The sequence below is a fragment of the Hypanus sabinus genome, chromosome 3 (assembly GCF_030144855.1).
Source record: "Hypanus sabinus isolate sHypSab1 chromosome 3, sHypSab1.hap1, whole genome shotgun sequence".
NCBI classification, from domain to species: Eukaryota; Metazoa; Chordata; class Chondrichthyes; order Myliobatiformes; family Dasyatidae; genus Hypanus; species Hypanus sabinus.
The window spans coordinates 6,376,664-6,403,223 of NC_082708.1; the positions used below are offsets into that span (position 1 = coordinate 6,376,664).

The 26,560-nt window shown below is 43.5% G+C and overlaps 1 protein-coding gene across 9 annotated transcripts in view; it reads left to right on the forward strand.

Annotated features, from left to right (window-relative positions):
- Positions 1–26,560, forward strand: part of LOC132391014 (arf-GAP with Rho-GAP domain, ANK repeat and PH domain-containing protein 1-like) — a 284,897-nt gene that overhangs the window by 149,855 nt on the left and 108,482 nt on the right. For all 9 annotated transcript variants that reach the window (XM_059963618.1, XM_059963617.1, XM_059963620.1 and 6 more), the window contains 2 exons: positions 11,930–12,072; positions 22,560–22,669. In XM_059963618.1, coding sequence (XP_059819601.1) covers positions 11,930–12,072; positions 22,560–22,669 — 253 coding nt within the window. The remainder of the gene's footprint in view (positions 1–11,929; positions 12,073–22,559; positions 22,670–26,560) is intronic.

Genomic DNA, 26,560 nt, shown 5'->3' on the forward strand with positions numbered 1-26,560 from the left:
ATTTTGCCAGTGCTGCTCGGGGGGGGGGGGGGTTTAAACTGGGTGTGCAGGGGGCAGGGATCCAGAATACGAGAGAAGATGATATGATGAAGGATAAGGGACAGGTGGGGAATAAATGTTTCCCAAATATTAATTGTGTAAAGGAGAAAGGTGAGACAGAACATGTGTTGGAAAAGTTACATGTACAGAGGGTTGGTCAGAAGGAGCATGGGGTTAAATGTGTAGAAGGTTTGGGTGATCTTGAGAAAGTCATCAAAATTCAAGGTGCAATTAGCCCGATGGGAGTTCAAGGAGCTGGGTTATGTACAATAGACAGTGTTTTAAGCAAAGAGAGGAGGAATGGGCTAAGAATTCTATACTTGAATGCGGGGAGTGTCAGAAATAAGACAGATGAGCTTGAAGCTTAGATGAAAATGGGGAACTACGATATTGTTGGGATAACGGAGACATGGCTGCAAGGGGATCAGGCCTGGGAATTGAGTGCACCAGGGTATACGTGCTATCGTAGAGACAGAAATATGGGAAGAGGGGGTGGGGTGGCCCTGTTGGTGAGGAATGAGATTCATTCCTTAGCAAGGGGTGACTTGGGAACAGGGGAAGTAGAGTCTGTGTGGATTGAGCTGAGGAACAGTAAGGGTAAAAAGACCCTAATGGGTGTTGTGTACAGGCCCCCAAACAGTAGCATGGATATTGGGTACAAGTTGATTAGGGAGTTAACATTGGCATGTGCTAAAGGTAATGCAGTCGTTATGGGAGATTTCAACATGCAGGTGAACTGGGAGAATCAGGTAGGTGCTGGACCCCAGGAGAGGGAGTTTGTGGAGTGTCTAAGGCAGGGGTCAGCAACCTTTACCACTGAAAGAGCCACTTGGACCCGTTTCCCACAGAAAAGAAAACACTGGGAGCCGCAAAACCCGTTTGACATTTAAAATGAAATAACACTGCATACAACGTTTTTTTTTGCCTTTATGCTATGTATAAACAAACTATAATGTGTTGCATTTATGAAATTGATGAACTCCTGCAGAGAAAACGAAATTACATTTCTGCATGCAACAAAAACATTTTGAACTCCGAAAAAAAGACGTTGGGTTGAAAGTTACTTTTAAGTAAAATATTCAATGTCTATTTGAGTCCTTCTTGTATTTATGAAAAACGCCGAACTTAAATTTTCCGCCAGCAGCAAACCAAAAATAACGTCAGCCAGCTGTCATCCTGAAAAATGAAAGGACTATTTCACTGAACTATGAAAAAATATGAATATAAGTAAAATAATAGGCAATTAAAATATTTATCATACTTGGTTAATGGGATTTCTGCTCCTGGACCTCAGCGCACAGCGTCTGCACATCAGGGCTGTATGATGTCACCTTCATCTTTACACAGGATCGCAAGCTGTCATCTGTGAGGTTTTCAATATCACTCCATTTGTGTTTCTGAGCAAGAACGGCCTTCTGACGGGCAACATCTTCAAGGTCTGCTGTCAAGCGTCTAAACTTGGACACCCATATGTCTTTGTCGGCTATGTCGGCCAGTTCCATCTCAAGATCAGGTTGACTCACACCTGCCAATGCAGTCGTATTCAGTAGGGAAGGATCGATGCTTAAGGGAGTGACCGGGAAGGATAATGTGTTTTTTTCCTCTCTGAACTCACAGAAGCGTTTCCCAAACGATGTTTGCATTGCGATGATTGCAGAATGTAAATACTCCGAAATTATCATGTCGTGACCTTGTTTGAACTCTCTCAAATTGGGGAAGTGAGACAAAGTGCCTTTCTGTAAATCTCTGGCAAGCACTGTCAACTTGCGCTCGAATGCCAAAACATCCTCCAACATGTGCAGGGCTGTACGTCCTTTCCCCTGAAGAGCTGTGTTCAGCGTGTTCAGGTGCGCTGTCATGTCTACCATGAAGTGTAGCTTTTCCAGCCACTCTGGCTGTTCCAGCTCAGGAAAGGTGAGCCCTTTGCTGCGCAGGAAAGTTTTCACTTCTTCCAGACACGCGACAAAGCGTTTCAGCACCTTCCGTCTGGACAGCCAGCGATAAAAACACGTTGTAGCGGTGTCAGTAAACTGCAGTCAAAGATAGCTTTATTCGAACTAAACAGCCTTGCTTTTAAGCCTCCCTCAACCCAGCCCCCATGGACGCAGATGCTGCAAAAGACGCGTACTCACAAACCCCCGTAGGCTATCTCCCTTAGCCGGAATGCTGGCTAATTGTGAGCCGTTTCGGATGTGGCAGGAAATGTGTCGCTACACTTAGGTTGTACAAGATCACCATAATTACATTTCAAAAGCTAACAAACTAACATAAAATACATTTTAATTAAATACTGACCAATTATTTCCCAAAGCCACAGGGAGCCGCAGCACAGAGGTGAAAGAGCCACAAATGGCTCGGGAGCCGCAGGTTGCCGACCCCCGGCCTAAGGGATGTATTTTTGCAACAGCTTGTGCTTGAGCCAACGAGGAATGAGGCTATTTTGGACTTGGTGATGTGTAATGAACAGGAATTGATAAGTGATCTTGAAGTAAAGGAGCCATTAGGAAGTAGTGATCATAATATGATAAGTTTTTATCTACAATTTGAGAGGGATAAGGGCAGATCAGAGTTGTCAGTGTTGCAATTAAATAAAGGAGATTACGGAGCCATGAGGGAAGAGCTGGCCAAAGTTAAATGGGCGGATGTCCTGGCAGGAAAGACAGTGGATCAGCAGTGGCAGATATTCTTGGGGATAATACAAAAGATGCAAAAGCAGTTCATTCCAATGAGAAAGAAGGATTCAAAGAGGGGGAAGGGGCCACAGTGGTTTACAAAGGAAGTCAGAGATTGTATAGCATTAAAGAAAAAGAAGTATGACAGGACTAAGATGAGTGGGAATACAGATGATTGGGAAAGTTTTAAGGAACAGCAGATCTTAACTAAAAAAGCAATATGGAGAGAAAAAAATCAGGTATGAGCTCAGTCTAGCCAGGAATATAAAAGGGGATAGCAAAAGCTTTTTTAGCTATGTGAAGAGAAAGAAGATAGTTAAGAACAATGTTGGCCCCTTGAAGAATGAATTGGGAGAAATTGTTATGGGAAACAGGGAAATGGCAACAGAATTTAATGCGTATTTTAGATCTGTCTTCACCAGGGAGGACACAAGCAATCTCCCAGGTGTATGGATGGGTTAGGGTCATAAGATATCAGAGGAATTGAAACAGATTGACATTAGGAAAGAAACTGTGATGAGTAGACTGATAGGACTGAAGGCTAATAAATCCCCGGGTCCAGATGGTCTGCATCCGAGGGTTCTAAAAGAGGTGGCTCAGGAAATTGCGGATGCATTGGTATTCATTTTCCAATGTTCCTTAGATTCAGGATCAGTTCCTGAAGATTGGAGAGTGGCTAATGTTATCCCACTTTTCAAGAAGGGAGGGAAGTAGAAAACGGAGAACTATCGCCCTGTTAGCCTAACGTCAGTCGTGGGGAAGATGCTTGAGTCCATTATTAAGGATGAAATAGTGGCATATCTTGATGGCTGTAATAGGATTAGGCCGAGCCAGCATGGATTTACCAAGGGCAAATCATGCTTGACTAATCTGTTGGAGTTTTTTGAGGGTGTAACAAGGATGTTGGACGAGGGTAAGCCAGTAGATGTAGTGTACCTAGATTTTCAGAAGGCATTCGATAAGGTGCCACATAGGAGATTGGTGAGTAAAATCAGAGCTCATGGCATTGGGGGCAGGGTTTCAACATGGATAGAAAACTGGTTGGCAGATAGAAAGCAAAGGGTAGCAGTGAATGGGTGTTTCTCGGACTGGCTGGAGGTGACTAGTGGGGTACCGCAGGGCTCTGTATTGGGACCACAGCTCTTTACGATTTATGTCAACGATTTAGATGAGGGCATTGAAAACTATATCAGCAAGTTTGCTGACGATACTAAATTCAAAGAGGACATTAGGAGAATACAGGGAGACTTGGATAGGCTGGGTGAGTGGGCAGATACTTGGCAGATGTCATTCAATGTGAATAAATGTGAAGTTATCCACTTTGGAAGCAGGAACAAGAGGGCAGAGTAATGTCTGAACGGTGTAGAGTTAGGTAAGGGAGAAATGCAAAGAGACCTAGGAGTCCTAGTTCATCAGTCAATGAAGGTGAATGAGCAAGTGCAACAGGCAGTGAAGAGGGCAAATGGAATGTTGGCCTTTATTACAAGGGGAATTGAGTACAAGAACAAGGATGTCCTTTTGCATTTGTACAGGGCCCTGGTGAGACCACACCTGGAATATTGTGTACAGTTTTGGTCTCCAGGTTTAAGGAAGGACATTCTGGCAATTGAGGAAGTGCAGCGTAGATTCACTAGGTTGATTCCTGGGATGGCAGGGCTGTCTTACGCAGAGAGATTGGAGAGATTGGGCTTGTACATGCTGGAATTGAGGAGATTGAGAGGGGATCTGATTGAAACATTTAAGATAATTAAAGGATTTGATAGGATTGAGGCAGGAAATATGTTCCAGATGTTGGGAGAGTCCAGTACCAGAGGGCATGGTTTGAGAATAAGAGGTCAGTTATTTAAAACAGAGTTGAGGAAGAACTTCTTCTCCCAGAGAGTTGTGGGGGTCTGGAATGCACTGCCTCGGAAGACGGTGGAGGCCAATTCTCTGGATGCTTTCAAGAAGGAGCTAGATAGATATCTGATGGATAGGGGAATCAAGGGATATGGGGACAAGGCAGGGACTGGGTATTGATAGTGAGTGATTAGCCATGATCTCAGAATGGCGGTGCAGTCTCAAGGGGCTGAATGGTCTACTTCTGTACCTATTGTCTATTGAATGGAGGGTTATGGGCTGAGTGCGGGTCGGTGGGACTAGGTGAGAGTAAGCATCAGCATGGACTGGAAGGGCAAAGATGGCCTGTTTCCGTGCTGTAATTGTTATATGGTTATATGTATTTGTGCTAATTTTATATATAGAATATATAAAATAAATAATTAGTGCAAAAAGAGGGTGAAATAGAGATGATGTACATGGGTTGTTTGTCTGTTTAGAAATTTGATGGCAGAAGTTACATGGCATAACTGTAATATGCTAAAGAGAATTAACATTGGAAGTATATTTTACTTTTAAGATGACAAATAGTGTAGCAATTCACAGCGCCAACAACGGGAAGATTGGGGTTTAATTCACAGCACCGTTTGGAAGGAGTTAGCGTGTTCTCCTCGTAACTGTGAGCTTCCTCCTGGCTCTTCGCTTTCCTCCCAAATTCCGAAGACTTGCGGGTCAGTTGGCTAATTGGTCAGCATTGGATTAATCCACTGACTCTGCAGTTCTTTGGGAGACACAAGAGACCACAGATGCTGGAGTCTGTCACAGTCAAGGTGGCACGATGTCGTAGTGGTTAGCGCAACGCTTTACAACACCAGTGACCCGTGTTTGACTCCCGCTGCTGCCTGTAAGGAGTCACCACGTGACCACTGGGTTTTCTGATTTCCTCCCACATTCCAGTGACGTGGGGAGGGTTGGTGAGTTGTGGGCGGCATGCTATGTTGGTACCGGAAACATGGCGATTGTTGTGGGCTGCCCTCACCACACCCTCAGACTGTGTTGGTTGTCAATGCAAATAACCCATATCACTGTTTCGATGTACTTCTGACAAATACAGCTGATCTTTAATGTTTAAATTTATTATCAAACGACTCGTGTGTTCCCACCTTGAGATTCGATTTCTTAACCGGGATTGGTTTTATTTGTCACGTACGTTGAAGGATCAGTGTATCGTTACTGTTCTTGTCGGCATTTACAAGAAGAGAAAATACAACAGAATTCTACAAAAATCTTTGCATAAACAGGCAAAGGCTGACAAATGTAGAGGTAGACGACTGCAGTGTTTAAATAGCTGTTAGACACGTGAATATTTTGGGAACGGAGGGACATGTTTCATGTCTGGGCCGAGAGGATTGAGTTTAATTTGGTGGTGTGTTGGCGCAGAGGCTGTGAGCTGAAGGGGCCGTACCTTTGCTGTTCTAGTGAGGGGGGTGAGTGTCTGTGGGAGGGAATTCGGTGTGATGGGGGGGTGGGTGAGAGTACAATGGATATGGAGTCTCATTTGGAGACTGTTTTCCACCCCCTCCCCGCACGTGACTCTTGAGGAACCGGTCAAAAGAAGAAATGGGAATTAGTTTGGTGGACCGTTTTTTTTTGGGGGGCATTTGAAATTTGTGGTTTGCTGGTAATTGCATGATATTTGCAACCCTCTGCACTTTGTAAGCGAAGATTATGGAGAAATCATTGCCTTCCGGTTGACAAGAACTTTAGTCAGTATCTTTAAATAAATCCTTATTGTCTGAACAGCTTTTAAAAACACGCTGAGGATATTTTTGATGGGAAGTGTTGCAGGCAAGGACTGTTAGTTGCATGCATTGTTCTTCCACTGTAAAATCCCACAGGGGGTGTCGGCCCAGTGCCTCTGGGTGGGAGTTGTCATCCAGTATTGTGCAAAATTCTAAGGTACTTTTCTGTAATTAGGCTGCCTAAGACTTTTGTACAGTACTGTTGTAATTTTATGTATTGCACTGTACTGCTGTGTTTAAAAAAAATCATCAAGTGTGAATGATGAAAAACCTGATTCTGATATGGGTCTGTATTGTGGACTGAGAGTGGGAAGTTTTATAAAACTTTCACTATGTTACTTACACCTTACTTATCCTCTGTTTTATCAGAGTCCTTTAAATCAGGTAAACTCCCTCAATCTTTTTATGAAGCTTTTATTTCTCTTATTCTTAAAAAAAAAACCCAGTTGAATGTTCTTCATACAGACCGATCTCTTTATTAAATGTTGATGCAAACAGCTTATCCAAAATCTTAGCTCGAAGACTTGAAAATATTTTACCATCTATTATATCACATGACCAGACAGGATTTATTAAAAATCGTTACTCACACTTTAATATGCGTCGGTTATTGAATGTGATATATTCACCATCCAAAAAAAATATCAGAGTGTATATTATCCTTAGATGCAGAAAAAGCCTTTGATAGGATTGAGTGGAACTATCTTTTTAAGACCTTAGAAAAGTTTAATTTTGGGCCTAATTTTATTCATTGGGTTAAATTAATTTACTTGTCTCCTACCGCTCAGGCTATTATTAACTCTCAAATTTCTAAGCCCTTTAAATTACAGCGGGGAACTGGACAAGGTTGCCCTCTTAGTCCTTTACTTTTTGCTTTAGCTATAGAACCCTTAGCAATAGCATTTCGAAAATCTAAGGACATTTCTGGTATACTAAGGGAAGGTATGACTCATAAAATTTCATTATACGCTGATGATATTTTACTTTTTATCTCTAACACTGAAACTTCTTTACCTTCTGTTCTTTCTTTAATTTCCCAGTTTAGTTCTTTTTCAGGATATAAGCTGAATTTACGTAAAAGTGAGTTATTTCCTTTCAATGACCTAATGTCATCAAATGCCAAATTTCTGTTCCAAGTTGTTACAAGTCAATTTACATATCTAGGTGTAACAATTACTAAAAACTTCAAGAATTTATTTAAAGAAAACTTAAACCCCTTATTGAATTATGTGAAAAAGACGCTTTCTAAATGGTCTCCTCTTTCTTTATCTCTAATTGGCCAAATTAATTTGATTAAAATGAAGATTCTTCCTAAATTTTTATATCTTTTTCAGGCCTTACCTATTTTTATTCCTAAGACCTACTTTGATTCTTTAGATTCAATTTTAACATCTTATATTTGGAATAATAAACAAGCTCGTTTAAGTAAAGTTTACCCACAATGAAATAAAGAGATGGGTGGATTAGCCCTACCCAATTTTAGGTTTTACTAATGGGCTGTCAATATAAGGAATATTACTTTCTGGTCCTATTATATTTATCATAAAGATTGCCCATCATGGGTCTCCTTAGAAGTTAATTCTGTAAAAAATTCCTCTATTGTCTCTCTTCTTGGATCATATTCTTCTTTTTCAGCAAATAAAACAACAGATAACATAATTGTTAAGCAAAGTTTAAGGATTTGGTCTCAATTTAGGAAATTTTTTAGTTTAGCAAATTTTTCATTATCATCTCCCATTCTCCTTAATTTTTTTTAAATCCCTTCCATGACGGGCAAAGTCTTTAAGGATTGGGATGAACTAGGTATTAAGTGTTTTTGGGACCTGTTTATCTCAGGATCTCTTGCTTCATTTGACCAATTGTCAACTAAATTTGCTCTCACAAAAACACATTTTTACAGATACCTTCAAATTCGAGATTACTTACGTTTCCAATTAACTACTTTTCCTATAGGTCCTGATAAAAATTTACTGGACGATCTTTTAAATTTAAAACCTTTTGTTAATGGTTCTCTTACCGGTATCTATAACTTGTTGATTGAATATAGACAAGACTTTTTAGATAAAATAAAAAAAGCTTGGGAGGATGACCTAAGTTGTCAGATTTCTGATGATAGATGGAATAAAATTCTTAAATGGGTTAATAAATCATCTTTCTGTGCTCGTCATTCACTTCTACAATTTAAAGTGGTTCATAGAGCTTACATTTCTAAACAGAAGCTGTCCAGTTTTTATCCGAACGTTTCTCCACTTTGTAATAAATGCAACTCTGCTGATGCCTCTTTAATTCATATGTTTTGGTTTTGCCCTAAATTTGAGAAGTTTTGGCAGGAAGTATTTCATACCTTCTCTCAACTTTGTAGGGTCCAATTTGACCCAAATTCCCTTACTGCCTTATTTGGTATTATTGCAGATGAAGATATAACTTTAAATACTCCTAACCTACAGGTTTTACTTTTTACCTCTCTTTTAGCAAGGAGAGCAATCTTGCTTAAATGGAAGGAGTCTACCCCTCCTACACATCTTCAATGGCTACGTGATATCATGTCTTATTTAAATTTAGAGAAGATCTGCTACTCAGTCTTAAATTCGAAACAATCTTTTTATGATATCTGGGGACCTTTCCTAAATTAATTTTCCAATTTATAAAGTTTAACAGTGCACAGACTTTTATGTATATTTTTATCTTCTGTTCTTAAGCGAATATGTTTTCTTTACTAATTTATCCTTGATCATCCATCAGCTTTTTTCTTTGGTAGTTGGTAGGGGGTTGAATTTTTTTATATAAAAATTTCTTTTATGATGTATGACCTATATTTAAATTTTTGATTACAGAGTAGTATACCTTTATGTGTTATGCTATAACATTTTGATCAATTTTATCGCAATATATGAATGTACACAAGTTATGTTGAGATGTATCTATGTGTTGCACTCTGTAAATCTTGTTTTTTTTCTGAATAAAAAATATTGTAAAAAGAGAGTGGGAAGGGGACAGGGAGAGGGGAATCATGGTTGGGAAAAGGGGAAGCGGGAGAGGAGCAGGAAGCACCAGAGAGACATTCTGTAATAGAAACATAGAAAATAGGTGCAGGAGTAGGCCATTTGGCCCTCCGAGCCTGCACCTCCATTCAGTATGATCATGGCTGATCATCCAACTCAGAACCCTGTACCTGCTTTCTCTCCATAGTCCCTGATCCCTTTAGCCACAAGGGCCATATCTAACTTCCTCTTAAATCTAGCCAATGAACTGGCCTCAACTGTTTCCTGTGGCAGAAAATTCCACAGATTCACCACTCTCTGTGTGAAGAAGTTTTTCCTCATCTCAGTCTTAAAAGGCTTCCCCTTTATCCTTAAACTGTGACTCCCTCGTTCTGGACTTCCCCAACATCGGAAACAATCTTCCGTATCTAGCCTGTCCAATCCCTTTAGAATTTTATATGTTTCAATAAGATCCCCCCTCAATCTTCTAAATTATAGTGAGTATAAGCCCAGTTGATCCAGTCTTTCTTCATATGAAAGTCCTGCCATCCCAGGAATCAATCTGGTGAACCTTCTCAGTACTCCCTCTATGGCAAGAATGTCTTTCCTCAGATTAGGGGATCAAAACTGCACACAATACTCTAAGTGTGGTCTCACCAAGGCCTTGTACAATTGCAGTAGAACCTCCCTGCTCCTGTACTCAAATCCTTTTGCTATGAATGCCAACATACCATTTGCTTTTTCACCGCCTGCTGTACCTGCATGCCCACCTTCAATGACTGGTGTACAATGACACCCAGGTCTCGTTGTACCTCCCCTTTTCCTAATCAGCCACCATTCAGATAATAATCTGTTTTCCTGTTCTTGCAACCAAAGTGGATAACCTCACATTTATCTACATTAAATTGCATCTGCCATGAATTTGCCCACTCAGCTAACCTATCCAAGTCACTCTGCATCCTCTTAGCATCCTCCTCACAGCTAACACCACCGCCCAGCTTCGTGTCATCCGCAAACTTGGAGATGCTGCATTTAATTCCCTCGTCTAAATCATTAATATATATTGTAAACAACTTGTGTCCCAGCACTGAGCCTTGCGGTACCCCACGAGTTACTGCTTGCCGTTCTGAAAAGCTCCAGTTTACTCCCGCTCTTTGCTTCCTGTCTACCAACCAATTCTCTATCTACATCAATACCATACCCCCAATACTGTGTGCTTTAAGTTTGCACACTAATCTCCTGTGTGGGACCTTGTCAAAAGCCTTTTGAAAATCTAAATATACCACATCCACTGGCTCTCTCCTATCCACTCTACTAGTTACATCTTCAAAAAATTCTATAAGATTCGTCAGACATGATTTTCCTTTCACAAATCCATGCTGACTTTGTCCGATGATTTCACCTCTTTCCAAATGTGCTGTTATTAGATCTTTGATAACCGACTCTAGCATTTTCCCCACCACCGATGTCAGACTAACCAGTCTATAATTCCCCGGTTTCTCTCTCCCTCCTTTTTTTTAAAAAGTGGGGTTACATTAGCCACCCTCCAATCCTCAGGAACTAATCCAGAATCTAAGGAGTTTTGAAAAATTATCACTAATGCATCCACTATTTCTTGGGCTACTTCCTTAAGCACTCTGGAATGCAGACCATCTGGCCCTGGGGATTTATCTGCCTTTAATCCCTTCAATTTACCTAACCCCACTTCCCTACTAACATGTATTTCCCTCAGTTCCTCCATCTCACTAGACCCTCGGTCCCTTACTATTTCCAGAAGATTATTTCTGTCCTCCTTAGTGAAGACAGAACCAAAGTAGTTCAATTGTTCTGCCATGTCTTTGTTCCCTATGATCAATTCACCTGTTTCTGACTGTAAGGGACCTACATTTGTCTTGACCAATCTTTTTCTTTTCACCTATCAATAAATGATCAATAAACCAATTGTTTGGAATCAAATAATACTACCTGGTGTCTCAAGGTAGGGTGCTTGTACCTGTACTACCCCCTACCCTTGGCACACCTTCTCTGCCACCCGTTCCACACCCCTCCCACAGCGCTCTACCCTCACTCAACATCCTTTGCTCCCAAACTCGCTCTCTGCTCCACGTTGACAAACACAATCGTGTGGAAAGGCCTTGGGCGCCCCAGACATGTATATGTGCCCAAGGCTTGCATGCAGTGCTGTACCTGTGGAGCCACATACTTGTACTCCCGCCTCCCTCTCTGGGATGCCAAACACTGAGTCCTGAGGAGTGTGTGATGGGATGGCTGCATGCAGGAATTATTATCAGTTGAACATCGAACATTTCTGTAGCAGGTGAACAGCAAGTTGCTGGTCTCCACCCTCGTCGCAGGAGTGAGAGACCATCTGAAGCGCTGGTTTGCGGACTGTAGTTTTTGATGGACTCTAGATTAAGGTCTTTTTGGGAGGCTATTGCTTGTATGGGGGGAAGGTGCTTCTGCAGGTCAAGTGGTGGGGGGGGTTGGTCGATTTGTTGCTGCTTGTGGGAGGGGGGCTTTGTGGTTCTGATGTTTCGTTCATTCATTCATTGGAGCTTTCTGAAGCATTACCTGCCTTCCGGGAATTATAACTTAGTCCCTTTGTTCTTACATTTAGCACCACACCTAAAGTGAACTTGGACGAACTTAAGGCCAGACACCGGAGCCCTCCTTTGCTCATACCGCGGGCCAAGCTTTCCCTACCGCATCAGAGTGGCACCAGCTGTCCTCCGAGGCTTCACTTCGACCTGCTGAAGCAATGTGAGTACAGCCTGGCGCATTCCCTCTGCAGAATTGAGCGTTAGCGGTAACCAAGAGAAAAGGCGAGTAGTAAAAGTAGAAAAGGCTGAGAGGTGGCCGATGAAGTTCAACCCAGGTAAGTGTGAGGTGGTTCATTGTGGTAGGTCAGATATGATGGCAGAATATAGTATTAATGGTAAGACTTTTGGCAGTTTGGAGGATCAGAGGGATCTTGGGGTCTGAGTTCATAGGGAGCTCAAAGTACCTGCGCAGGTTGACTCTGTGGTTAAGAAGGCGTACGGTGTATTGGCCTTCATCAATCGTGGAATTGAATTTAGGAGCTGAGAGATAATGTTGTAGCTGTATAGGATCCTGGTCAGACCCCACTTGGAGTACTGTGCTCAGTTCTGGTTGCCTCACTACAGGAAGGATGTGGAAACCATAGAAAGGGCGCAGAGGAGATTTACAAGGATGTTGCCTGGATTGGGGTGCATACCTTATAGATTGAGTGAACTCGGCCTTTTCTCCTTGGAGCGATGGAGGATGAGAGGTGACCTGATAGAGGTGTATTAGCTGATGAGAGGCATTGATCATGTGAATAGTCAGAGGCTTTTCCCCAGGGCTGAAATAATTGCCACAAGGGGAAACAGGTTTAACGTGCTGGGAAGTAGGTACTGAGGAAATGTCAGGGGTAAGTTTTTTCACTCAGAGAGTGGTGAGAGTGTGGAATGGGCTGCTGGCAACGGTGGTGGAGGCAGATATGATAGGGTTTTTTAAGAGACTTTTGGATAGGTACATGGAGCTTAGAAAAATAGAGGGCTGTGGGTAAGCCTAGTAATTTCTAAGGTAGGGACATGTTTGGCACAACTTTGTGGGCCGAAGGGCCTGTATTGTGCTGTAGGTTTTCTGTGTTTTTACGTTTCTAAGGGCAATGCTACGATAGTCATGGGGGATTTCAGTATGCAGGTGGATTGGGAAAAGCAGGTTGGCGCTGGGTCCTGTTACAATACGGCAACAATGAATATAGAATTGAGACAGGTTTTTTTTAAACAAAGAAACATTTATTTAAACTCAGCTCAACAACAAATGAAAACTAAACAAATGACTAACTTAACCGGAAGTTAACTGCTATACAGCAACTCGAACAGTTCTTAAAGTGATAAATGCGAACACAGTTCTTAAAAGTAGTAAGTGCAAAAGTCCAAATGATTTACACAGTCGATTAGGAGAAACTTTCCTGAAATAACTAATTCCTTGACGACGTGACGTTACTGCTGATCCCAGCCGAAATATACATTGCCCGAAGGATTTACAACGAAGGAAATAAAAATGGCTTAAAGGAACTAACCTTTTCCTTGGCTAATAACACTGAGCCCAAACCTTTCTGCTCTTACAGCAGGGATTATCTCAGATGCAGGTTACTATTTCCTTGAACGAAGATCCAATAAGGTCGTTCCTGCATCACGTGACCTCAAACTAGCGGGAAAATTACATCATGTGACCTCACACTGGCAGCCTATTACATCACTCCACCATCACAAGACCAATGCATCATGCTCACTAGATACTCAATTACATCATGGTCATAAGACAGTCACAAGATGCCCACGGGGTATGTAACAGTCCCAGGAAAGGAAATTCGTAGAATGCCTACAAGATGTTTTTTTTTAAGAGCAGCTTGTGATGAGCCCACTAAGGGAGAGGCAATTCTGGACAGGTGGTGTTTAATGAAGCACATTTGATTAGTGAGCTTAAGGTAGAGGAACCCTTGGGGGTACGATAATCATAATATGATGGAATTCACTCTGCAGTTTGAGGGGAGGAAGATAAAATCAGATGTATGGTTAGTAAAGTGGTGTAAAGGGATCTGCAGAGGCGTAAGGGAGGAGCTGGCTGAGGTTGTTTGGAAGTGGACACTAGCAGGGATGGTGGCAGAACAGTTATGGCTAGAGTTTCTGAGGGCCATTCAGAAGTCGCAGGATAGATTCATCTCAAAGATGAAGAAGTACTCTAAGGGGAGGTTGAGGCAACTGTGGGTGCAGAGTACCCCTATGGCTGTTACCCTGAATAATAACTATACTGCTCTGGATACCATTGGGGGGGGATGTCCTACCACAGTGATTAGGTCACGCCACTCTTTAACAATGAAGGGAGACAGAAGGAAGGAAATTATAGGCCAAAGGAGAGTCAGTGGATGTTGTTTACTTTCAGAAGGTATTTGATAGGGTGCTACATATGAGGCTGCTTAAGGCCAGATGACATAGGAGCATAATTAGGCCATTTGGCCCATCGAGTCTGCTTCACCATTCCATCATGGCTGATTTATTTTCCATCTCAACCCCATTCTCTTGCCTTCCCCGTAAGCTTTAATGCCTTGATTAATCAAGAACTTATCAACCTCTGCTTTAAGTAAACCCAGTGACTTAGTCTCCATAGCCATCTGTGTCAATGAATTGCACAAATTCACCACCCTGTGACTAAAGAAATTCCTCCTCATCTCTGTTTGAAATAAACACCTCTCTATTCAGAGGCTATGCCCTCTGGTCCTGGACCCCCCCCCCCCCTCCATTTTATCCAGACCTTCATTACTTGATAGGTTTCAATGAGATTCAACACCCCCCCCCCCCCTCTAAATTCCAGTGAATTCAGGGCCAGAGCCATCAAATGCTCTTGATATGTTAACCCTTTCATTCCTGGGATCTTTCTCATGAACCTCCTCCGGACCCTCTCCAATGACAGCACATCTTGTCTCAGGGTCTCAGAACTGCTGATGATGTTCTGAGTGCAGTCTGACCGATGCCTTATAAGCCTCAGTTTCACATCCTTGTTTTTTCTCTAGTCCTCTCGAAATGAATGCTAACATTGCGTTTGCTTTCCTTTCCACAGACTCAACCTGCAGTTGGCCTGCACGAGGACTCCCAAGTCCCTCTGCTCCTCTAAATTTTGAATTTTCTCCCCATTTAGAAAATAGTCCACACCTTAATTCCTTCTGTGAACGAGCATGATCATGTAAAGCAGGACAGTGCATTCTATCTCTCACTGCTTTTCCTATTCCTCTAATCTAAGTTCTTCTGCAGACACTGTGTCCTCAGCCCTATGTGCCCCTACACCCATCTTCATGTTGTCTACAAACTTGGCCACAAAGCCATCAATTCCTTCATCCGAATCATTGGTCCCAACAACGATCCCTTCAGAATGCCACTAGTCACTGGCAGCCAACTAGAAAAGACCCTCTTTATTCCCATTCCTTGCCTCCTGCCAGTCAGCCAATCTTCTATCCATGCGAGTATCTTTCCTGTAATGTCAGGCCTGATTTCTCCTTCAGTAAACAGTGCTGACTCTGGCCTACTTTGCATTGTACCACCAAGTACCCTGAAATTTCATCCTTAGTAATAGACTCCAACATCTTCCCAACCACATCTTAAAAAGAGGCGACATAGGGTCGGCAGGTGTCAAGTCATTGTGGGTAGAGCTAAGGAACTGCAAGGGTAAAAAGACCTTGATGAGAGTTGTATACAGACCTGCAAACAGTAGTAAGGATGTCGCCTACAAGTTACAACGGGAGATAGAAAATGCAGGCCAAAAGGACAACGTTACAATAGTCATGGGGGGACTTTAGTATACAGGTAGATGGAGAAAATCATGTTGGTGCTGGATTCCAGGTGGGGAAATTTTTAGAATGCCTACCTGACAGCTTTTTAGAGCAGCTGAGCCCACTAGGGGATCAACTGTTCTGGATTGGATGTTGTGCAATGAACCAGAATTGATTCGAGAGCTTAATGCAAAAGAACTCTTGGGGGAAAATGATCATAATATGATTGAATTCACCCTGAAATTTGAGAAGGAGAAGCTAAGGTCAGATGTATCACTATTACAGTGGAGTAAAGAGAATTACAGAGGCAGGAGAGAGGAGCTGGCCAGAATTGAAAAGAACACTGGCAGGGATGATGGCAGAGCAGCAATGGCTGGAATTTCTGGAAGCAATTCGGAAGGCACAGGATGTATGCATCCCAAACAGGAAGAAGTATTCTAAAGGCAAGATGACACAACTGTGGCTAACAAGAGAAGTCAACATAAAAGCCAAAGAAAGTGCATACAATAAAGCAAAAACGAGTGGGAAGTTAGAGGATTTAGAAGTGTTTAAAAACCAACAGAAGGCAACTAAGAAAGTCTTTAAGAAGGGAAAGGTGGAATATAAAGGTAAGCTAACCAATATTAAAAAGGATTCCAGAAGTTTCTTGAGGTACATAAAGTGTAAAAGAGAGGCGAGTGTACATATTGGACTGTGGAAAGTGATGCCGGAGAGGTATTCAAACAACACACACAAAATGCTGGTGGAATGCAGCAGGCCAGGCAGCATCTATGAAGAGAAGCACACTCAACGGTTCAGGCCGAGACCCTTCGTCAGGACTAACTGAAAGGAAAGATAGTAAGAGATTTGAAAGTAGTGGGGGGAGGGGGAAATGCGAAATGTTAGGAGAAGACCAGAGGGGGTGAGATAAAGCCAAGAGCTGGAAAGGTGATTGGCAAAAGTGATACAGAGCCGGAGAAGGGAAAGGATCATGGGACGGGAGACCTCGGGAGAAGTGGGGGGGGGGGGGAAGCAGCAGAGGGAGATGGAGAACAGGCAAACAACTAAATATGTCAGGGATGGGGTAAGAAGGGGAGGAGGGGCATTAATGGAAGTTAGAGAAGTCAATGTTCATGCCATCAGGTTGGAGGCTATCTTTCCTTTCAGTTTGTCCTGACGAAGGGTCTTGGCCTGAAACGTCGACAGTGCTTCTCCTTATAGGTGCTGCCTGGCCTGCAGTGTTCCACCAGCATTTTGTGTGTGTTGCTTGAATTTCCAGCATCTGCAGATTTCCTGGTGTTTGCCGGAGAGGTATTAATGGGGAACAAGGAACTGGCGGATGAACTGAATAAGTATTTTGCATCAGTCTTCACTGTGAAAGATACTAGCAGTATGGTGGAAGTTCCAAGTGTTGGGGGTCACAAAGTGGGTGAAGTTACCATTACTAGGTGGAAGGTTCTTGGGGAAACTGACAGGTCTGAAGGTAAATCAAGTCAAGTCAACTTTTATTGTCATTTCGACCATAACTGCTGGTACAGTGCATAGTAAAAATGAGACAACGTTTTTCAGGACCATGGTTTACATGACACAGTACAAAAACTAGACTGAACTACGTAATAAAACACAGAGGAAACTACACTAGACTACAGGCCTACACTGAACTGCACAAACTGCACAAAAAAAGTGCAGGCATTACAATAAATAATAAACAGGACAATAGGGCAAAGTGTCAGTCCAGGCTCTGGGTATTGAGGAATCTGAAAGCTTGGGGGAAGAAACTGTTACATAGTCTGGTCGTGAGAGCCCGAATGCTTCAGTGCCTTTTCCCAGACAGCAGGAGGGAGAAGAGATTGTATGAGGGGTGCATGGGGTCCTTCATAAGTCACCTGGACCAGATGGTATACATCTCAGAGTTCTGAAAGAGTTAGCTGAAGAGATTGTGGAGACATTAATCATGATCTTTCGAGGATCACAAGATTTTGGAATAGTCCCAGAAGCATTTTAATGTGTGTTTGAGTTGCTTTGCTTTGGATTTCTAGCATCTGTAGCATGTGTTGAAAGCAGATAAATTCCAAGGAGCTAATGTTTAACATGGTCCAGTTTTGTCAGAGGTGAATTTAGAGATAAGGGATTCTCTGGCTAATGTCTTCCAAGGGTTTTGGAATTGTTCCTGAACAAAAACTGTCAGTAATTTTAGAGAAGCAAGGAGCAGGAAATGAAAAAAATTATAACTTATGAAGATATTTTATTTGACGAGATAATCTCATAATGAGGTGACCAGAACTGAACACAATATTCCAAATGTGATCTCACTAGGGTTTTACAGAGCTGCAACGTTAACGTGAAATGGGGTTGCCCAAAACCAACATGGACTTAGGAAGGGAAAATCAGGAATAACGATGGTGCAGGATTCTTTGAGGATGTGATTGCTAAAAGAGATGAGAGTTGGATGTGGTATTTAGATTTATGGAAGACATTTTGAGGGTTCACACAAGGTATCATGTTTTGAGGTAAGAACATGTGAAATTAGAGCATAAAACATTAGACATGGGAGCAGAATGGCCTAGCACACCACCAGGTTTAGGAACCGTTATTATCCCTCAGCCATCAGGTTCTGAACCAAAAGTGATAAATTCATGCAACTTCATTGAAGTGTTCCCACAACCTATGGACTCACTGTCAAGAATTCCTCATCTCATGTTCTTGATATTTACGGCTTATTTATTTATTTATTTATTTATTTATGCTTTGATTTTGTATTTGCAGTGTGTTGCCTTTAGCTCATCGGTTGTTTGCCATCTTGTTATGTACAGCCTTTTATCGATTCTATTGTGTTTCTATGTATTTCTGGAGGGATAGACAGGAAAGAAAAGGAGGTGGGGTAGCATTGCTGGTTAGAGAGGAGATTAACGCAATAGAAAGAAAGGACATTAGCCTGGAGGATGTGGAATCGCTATGGGTCGAGCTGCAAAACACTAAGGGGCAGAAAGCACTGGTGGGAGTTGTGTACAGTCCACCTAACAGTAGTAGTGAGGTTGGGGATGGCATTAAACAGGAAATTAGAAATGCGTGCAATAAAGGAACAGTAGTTGTAATGGATGACTTCAATCTACATATAGATTGGGTGAACCAAATTGGTAAGGGTGCTGAGGAAGAGGATTCCTTGGAATGTATGTGGGATGGTTTTCTGAACCAACATGTCGAGGAACCAACTAGAGAACAGGCCATTCTAGATTGGGTATTGAGCAATGAGGAAGGGTTAGTTAGCAATCTTGTCGTGTGAGGCCCCTTGGGTAAGAGTGACCATAATATGGTGGAATTCTTCATTAAGATGGAGAGTGACATAGTTAATTCAGAAACAAAGGTTCTGAACTTAAAGAAGGGTAACTTTGAAGGTATGAGGCATGAATTAGTTAAGATAGACAGGTAAATGATATTTAAAGGGTTGACAATGGATATGCAATGACAAGCATTTAAAGATCGCATGGATGAACTACAACAATTGTTCATCCCAGTTTGGCAAAAGAATAAACCAGGGAAGGTAGTGCACCCGTGGCTGACAAGGGAAATTAGGGATAGTATCAAGTTCAAAGAAGAAACATATAAATTATCAAAAAAAAAAGCGGCACACCTGAGGACTGGGAGAAATTCAGAGACCAGCAGAGGAGAACAAAGGGCTAAATTAGGAAAGGGGAGAAAAGATTATGAGAGAAAGCCGGCAGGAAACATAAAAACTGACTGTAAAAGCTTTTATAGATACGTGAAAAGAAAAAGATTGGTCAAGACAAATGTAGGTCCTTTACAGTCAGAGACAGGTGAATTGATCATAGGGAACAAAGACATGGCAGAACAATTGAACTACTTTGGTTCTGTCTTTGCTAAGGAGGACATAAATAATCTTCCGGAAATAGTAAGGGACCGAGGGTCTAGTGAGATGGAGGAACTGAGGGAAATACATGTTCGTAGGGAAGTGATGTTAGGTAAATTGAAGGGATTAAAGGCAGATAAATCCCCAGGGCCAGATGGTCTGTATCCCAGAGTGCTTAAGGAAGTAGTCCACAAAATAGTGGATGCATTAGTGATAATTTTTCAAAACTCCTTAGATTCTGTCTTAGTTCCTGAGGATTGGAGGGTGGCTAATGTAGCCCCACTTTTTAAAAAAGGAGGGAGAGAGAAACCGGGGAATTATAGACCGGTTCGTCTGACATCGGTGGTGGGGAAAATGCTAGAGTCGTGTTATCAAAGATATGATAACAGCACATTTGGAAAGAGGTGAAATCATCGGACAAAGTCAGCATGGATTTGTGAAAGGAAAATCATGTCTGACGAATCTTATAGAATTTTGTGAAGATGTAACTAGTATAGTGGATAGGGGAGAGCCAGTGGATGTGGTATATTTAGATTTTCAAAAGGCTTTTGACAAGGTCCCACACAGGAGATTAGTGTGCAAACTTAAAGCACACGGTATTGGGGGTATGGTATTGATGTAGATAGAGAATTGGTTGACAGACAGGAAGCAAAGAGTGGGAGTAAATGGGACCTTTTCAGAATGGCAGGCAGTGACTAGTGGGGTACCGCAAGGCTCAGTGCTGGGACCCCAGTTGTTTACAATATATATTAATGATTTATACGAGGGAATTAAATGCAGCATCTCCAAGTTTGTGGATGACACGAAGCTGGGCGGCAGTGTTAGCTGTGAGGAGGATGCTAAGAGGATGCAGAGTGACTTGGATAGGTTAGGTGAGTGGGCAAAGTCATGGCAGATACAATTTAATGTGGATAAATGTGAGGTTATCCACTTTGGTTGCAAGAACAGGAAAACAGATTATTATCTGAATGGTGGCCGATTAGGAAAAGGGGAGATGCAACGAGACCTGGGTGTTAATGTACACCAGTTATTGAAGGTGGGCATGCAGGTACAGCAGGCGGTTTAAAAAGCAAATGGTATGTTGGCATTCATAGCAAAAGGATTTAAGTACAGAAGCAGAGAGGTTCTATTGCAGTTGTACAAGGCCTTGGTGAGACCGCACCTAGAATATTGTGTGCAGTTTTGGTCCCCTAATCTGAGGAAAGACATTCTTGCCATAGAGGGAGTACAGAGAAGGTTCACCAGATTGATTCCTGGGATGGCAGGACTTTCATATGAAGAAAGGCTGGATCGACTAGGCTTATACTCATTGGAATTTAGAAGATTGAGGGGGGATCTTACTGAAATGTATAAAATTCTAAAGGGATTGGACAGGCTAGATGCAGGAAAATTGTTTCCGATGTTGGGGAAGTCCAGAACGAGGGGTCACAGTTTAACGATAAAGGGGAAGCCTTTTAGGACTGAGATGAGGAAAAAGTTCTTCACACAGAGAGTGGTGAATCTGTGGAATTCTCTGCTATAGGAAACAGTTGAGGCCGGTTCATTGGCTATATTTAAGAGGGAGTTAGATATGGCCCTTGTGGCTAAAGGGATCAGGGGTATGGAGAGAAAGCAGGTACAGGGTTCTGAGTTGGATGATCAGCCATGATCATACTGAATGGTGGTGCAGGCTCGAAGGGCCGAATGGCCTACTCCTGCACCTATTTTCTATGTTTCTATTACAGAATGTCTCTCTGGTGCTTCCTGCTCCTCTCCCTCTTCCCCGTTTCCCAACCGTGACTCCCCTCTCCCTGTCCGCTTCCCACTCTCAGTCCACAATAGAGACCCATATCAGAATCAGGTTTATCATCATTCACACTTCATGATTTTTTTTTAAACGCAGCAGTACAGTGCTGTTATAGGGGTGTCTCCCCTATGAGGGACATCGGTGAGTGAATGGCTGAACTCTTTTCCCCAGGGCTGGGAAGTGCAGAGCGTGTCTGCCCAAAGCCAGCCCTGACGGCCATCGTGGCAGCTTCCTGAGCGTGGAAAGATTGGCTGGGAAGGCATCTGGCCTTTATTCTTGCATGGGAATAGATTTCACGACATATGGCAGTGATATTAAACCTGGCTCCGATTCTGCATTTCTGAATTCCAGGCATATAATATAAAAACTGGAACGTTGAAGGTATTTAAAGAATAGCTTTATTTGACAAGTACAGTGAAATATTGAGTCCGAGGATGTGCTGGGGGGGCATCCCACAAGTGTCACCATGCTTCCAGCATGTCTACTAACAACTCACTAACTCTGCATGTATGTCTTTATGGTCTTGTGCTCTGTGGTACCAGCAAAAAGCTCCTTTTTCCCGCATGCTATATGATACAGGTCACTTCATCATGTGTGCACTGAGGTAGAACAAGTTAACGCAATAACAGAATGCAGAATGAAGTGTTACCGTTTCAGAGAAAGTGCAGTTCGGGTAGATAATGAGGTGTAAAGGATGTGTTGAGGTAGATTGAGGTCAAGAGGCTATCTTATTCTAGGGAATTGCTCAATAGCCTGGTAACAGGGTGCAGAAGCTGTCCTTCAGCCTGGTAGTATGTGATTTCAGTCTTTGTGTCTTCTGCCCACCGGGAGAGAGGAGAGGAGAGAATGTCCGGGGTGGGGTCTTTGAGTACACTGGCTGCTCTACCGAAGTGTAGATAGAGTCCGTGAAGAGGAGGCTGCAAGTGATGTACTGGGCGCTGTCAGAATTCTACGGTTTCTTGCAGTCACATAAAACTTAGAGCAGTACAGCACAGGGACAGGCCCTTTGGTCCACAATATGATGCCAGACCAAATAAATTAGTAATCAGGTGGTCAACTGAGCTAATCTCCTCTGCCGACGCAATGCCCGTATCCTCTCCCTTTCCTCACGTTCCTGTCATGGACAGGATGCTTTCGAACAATTGGAGAGGGTCAGAGGGGACTTGCTGAATATCCTGAGGGAGTAGAAGTTCCGATCAGCTTTCTTGGCCGAGATGTTTCCAAGGTTGGCCCAGTCTTCTGCATCCCCGCGTTTAACCTCCTATGTGTTTCCTTGCTGACAGATTCGGCTCCGTCGCTGATTACGGAATGCGAGCAGAGGTCCCCGGATGACAGCCTCGACCTCGCTGCTGAGATGAACAGTAATGACAATGCTGGCCAGAGCCCATTCTCGGTGAGATCGCCAACCCTGTTACCCTTACTGTGGGTGGGTGGGTGTGTGTGTGTGTTGGGTTGGGAAGGGTCCCACGCTCCCGATCTTGCTCGGTGGCTTTGGGGAATCAGAGCCCACATGGAAGCTTCAAGTGGGGAAGTTGGATGCTGGTGGGTTGGGCCACGTTGGTGATTACAACAGACACTTCCATCTTCGATGCCACGGTAGCATGGCGGTTAGCACGATGCTGTTATAGCTCTGGGTGTCGGAGCCCAGATTTATTGCTCTCTGAGGGGTGAACGTGGGTTGGGAGAAATTACCAGAAGTTAGCAGTGGTTTGCCTTGAGTTGTTGAGGTTATCTTTTTATTTAGTGCTCTCTGTATGGCCTCTTCTACTTTGGTGACACCCAACACAGTTGGTTGACTGCTTTGTTGTCCGTCATGAAAGGCCAGACCTCCTGGTGCTCCCCATTTCAATTTGACTTCATGGACCATGATAACATGTTGGTCCATGGCCTCCTGTACTGCCAGCTTGAGGCCGAACACAGGTTGAGGGAGCAACACCTTGTATTCATTCTGGGAAGATTCCAACCTGATGGCATGAATATTAATTTCAGTAGTTTCTTCCCATTCCCACTTTCTCTATCTGATCCCCATTTCTTGCTTCCTCCCGCCTCTTCTCCTCACCTGCCCGTCACCTTCCTCTCGTGGCCTTCCTCCATCCCTTTCTTCCATGGTCCAATCCCCTCCTATCATATCGGAGCTTAGTAAAATAGAGGGTTATAGGTAAGCCTAGCAATTTCTAAGGTAGGGACATGTTCAGCACAACTTTGTGGGCTGTATTGTGCTGTAGGTTTTTCTATGTTTCTATATTCCTTGTTCTTCCACCTATCACCGTTTAGCTTCTTACTTCATCCCCCCTCACCCTCACCCCTACCCTCACCCCTCCCCTCACCCTTCCTCCTCCCCACCTTCTTATTCTGGCATCTTCCCCCTTCCTTCCAGAATCAGTTTAATATCACCGGCATATGAAATTTGTTCACTTTGTGGCAGCATTACAATGCGATACATAATAGAGAACAAGTGAATTACTGTAAGGATATATGTATTCACAATAATTTATATTTTTTCTATTATTATCTATATATTTTTCTCACCCGTTACAGGTGGTGTGTGTGTGTATTTTTCCCTCAAACTCGGGTCCTCTACCAGAGGCCTCGGAGTTTGAAGGTTTGGCACAGTATCCTTGCTGTCCTGGTAATGCGCTCTTCTGGACCAAGATCTCCGATGTTCCTGGGATTTGTTGGAGCCACTCTCCCAGTCCGGGTGTCACAGCTCCAAGTGCCCCTTTCACCACTGGCTTTCACCTTCCACATCCTTTCTACCTGTTCTTTCAAGCTCAGGTATTTCTCCAGCTTCTCAAAATCTTTCTGATATTACTGTCACTCAGGATTGTCACATCCGAAAGTTGCTGCTTTTCTACTTTTCCTTGTCCAGTATGACTATGTCTGGTTGATGGTCTGTATTTGGAAGTCCCACAGGATCTTAACTCTCTCATTCTCCACTATCTTCTTGGCTGTCTCCCGTTTGGACTTGGGGAGTGCCCAATCCGTCCTCAGCACAGACATTCCTGCACCCAAACCCTGCAGGTTGGTTGTGCCGCTCAGGGTGTGCTGGCCCTGCCTGCATCTTGCACCCTGCTACTATGTGCTGGACAGTTTCACCAGATTCCTGTACAGCCCACACCTTGAGTCTTGTCTGGTGTGATAGAACCCTGCTTCTGCTGCTCTTGTGCTGAGCACCTTTCTTGTGCAGCCATTAGCAGTGCCCCTGTGCTGTCCCCCAGCCCTGCCATTTCCAGCCATTGGTAGGACTTTCTTAAGTCAGCCTCGTTTGATATCTGCCAATGGTACATCTTATGCAGTGGCTTGTCCTACCATGGCCGCTGGTCCTCTGGATCTGCTTCACCACTTCTGTCTGATGTATGCTCCTAGCAAGCCGTCCTTTGGAGCCATCTTCCTGACATGTTTATGGGTTTCACATTTCCTCCAGGACTGTGGCCTTGCCACTTTCAAGTCCCCACCCTCCTCTATTCCGGTGAGTGTACAGTGGCTCAACATTGGGCTTTGATGGAATCCTCCATGTATTGTTAGTAGTTTCCGGGTCTTGATTTCAGCTGCTTCCAGTTTGTTCCTTGGCCAGCACGGTATTGCGGCTGGGTTTTGGATGACTGGTAGGGCGAACACATTGATGGCTCAGATGACGTTCTCCCATTCAGCTGCCTTTTTAGCCTCTCACTCTTTGGAGGTACTTGGATGTTACAGCCGCCTTTGTGCCCTCATCATGGCTTCCACACACCTGCAGGATCCCCAGGTATCTGTAGCTGTCCTGTACATCTGGTATGTGGCCTTCGAGTAACTCGACTCCTTCAGTCCTGACGATTTTGCCCCTTTTCACTGCCATCCGGCTGCACTTTTCCAATCCAAATGGCATCCCGGTGTCTCTGCTGTACACCTGTCAGGTAGATTGGTGAGTCAATGTCTCTTTCATTTCTGGCATACAACTTGATGTCATCCATGTACAGGAGGCCGCTGATGGTCACTCCTCTCTTGAAGCTGTACCCATCTCCACTCTCTGAGATGATCTGACCGAGGGGTTCAAGCCAATGCAGAACAGCAGTGGGGATGGTGCATTGCCCTAGTGTATTCCACATCTGACGGACACTTGTGCTATTGGCTTTGAGTTAGCTTCTCGCATTGTCCTGCAACAGCCCATTGGGTTCTTGATGAAGGTCCGTAGTGTCTTGTTGACCTTTTACAGAGACAGGCGTTGAGCTGCATGCTTTCTGGTCATCGATCCAGGCTGTGCTTAGGTTGATTACGTCCTGGAGTCTCACAAGACTGCTTTCTCTACTAGTAGCTGGTGCTTGGAGCCTCTGGTTCCATTACCCATCCCCCTCTGAGCAGGGCTCAGTAGTTCACACACAGTCCTTTAGCTTGGTGGCTACGATGCCCGATAGGAGCTTCCATGTTACTAACAGGCAGGTTATTGGCTGGTAGTTTGATGGTGTTCCTGCTTTGTGAGGATCGTCCATTAGGAGTACTGTCCTTCCTTGAGTTAGCCAGTCAGGGCGGGAGCCTGCTTCAAGCAGCTGGTTCATTTGAGCTGAAAGAACACACTTAGAACGAAGTCCATTCTAGTGCAAAGTGTTCAGTGTTGCTGTTCTGAGGTAGTGATTGGGGTTGTGCCGGTCGGATCAAGAACCCAATGGCTGAAGGGAAGTCACTGTTCCTGAACCTGGTGGTGTGGGGCTTCAGGCTTCTGTACCTCCTGCCTGATGATAGCTGTGAGAAGATGGCATGGCCCGGATGCTGGAGCTTTTGAATTAAAATCGCATCATTCCACAAGATGAATCCGAATCGGGTTTCACATCATTGGCGTATGTTGTGGCATTTGTTGTTTTGTGGCAGCAGTACATTGCAACACATAATGATTATTTTAAAAAAATCTATAAATTTCAATATGAAATATTTACTGAAAATAAAAAATTGAATTAATTAAGTTGTGTGAAAAGAGGGAAAAAACAGTGAGGTGGTGTTCATGAGTTTGTTGTCCATTCAGAAATCTTATGGTGGAGGGGAAGAAGCTGTTCCTGAATTGTTGAGTGTGTGTCTTGAGGCTAGCAATGAGAAGAGGGCACATTTTGGGTGATGGTGGCAGCCACATTTTTGAGGAATCCAAGTTTGAAGATGTCTGTGATGCTGGGGAAGCTCATGCCCGTGGTGGAGCTCCTGAGTTACCGATCTTCTGCAGCTTTTTCCGATCCTGTGCAGTGGCCCCTCAGACGGTGACGCAACTGGGTAGAATGCTCCCCACGGTACATCTATCTCGGGTGTAATATAAAGGATGCAA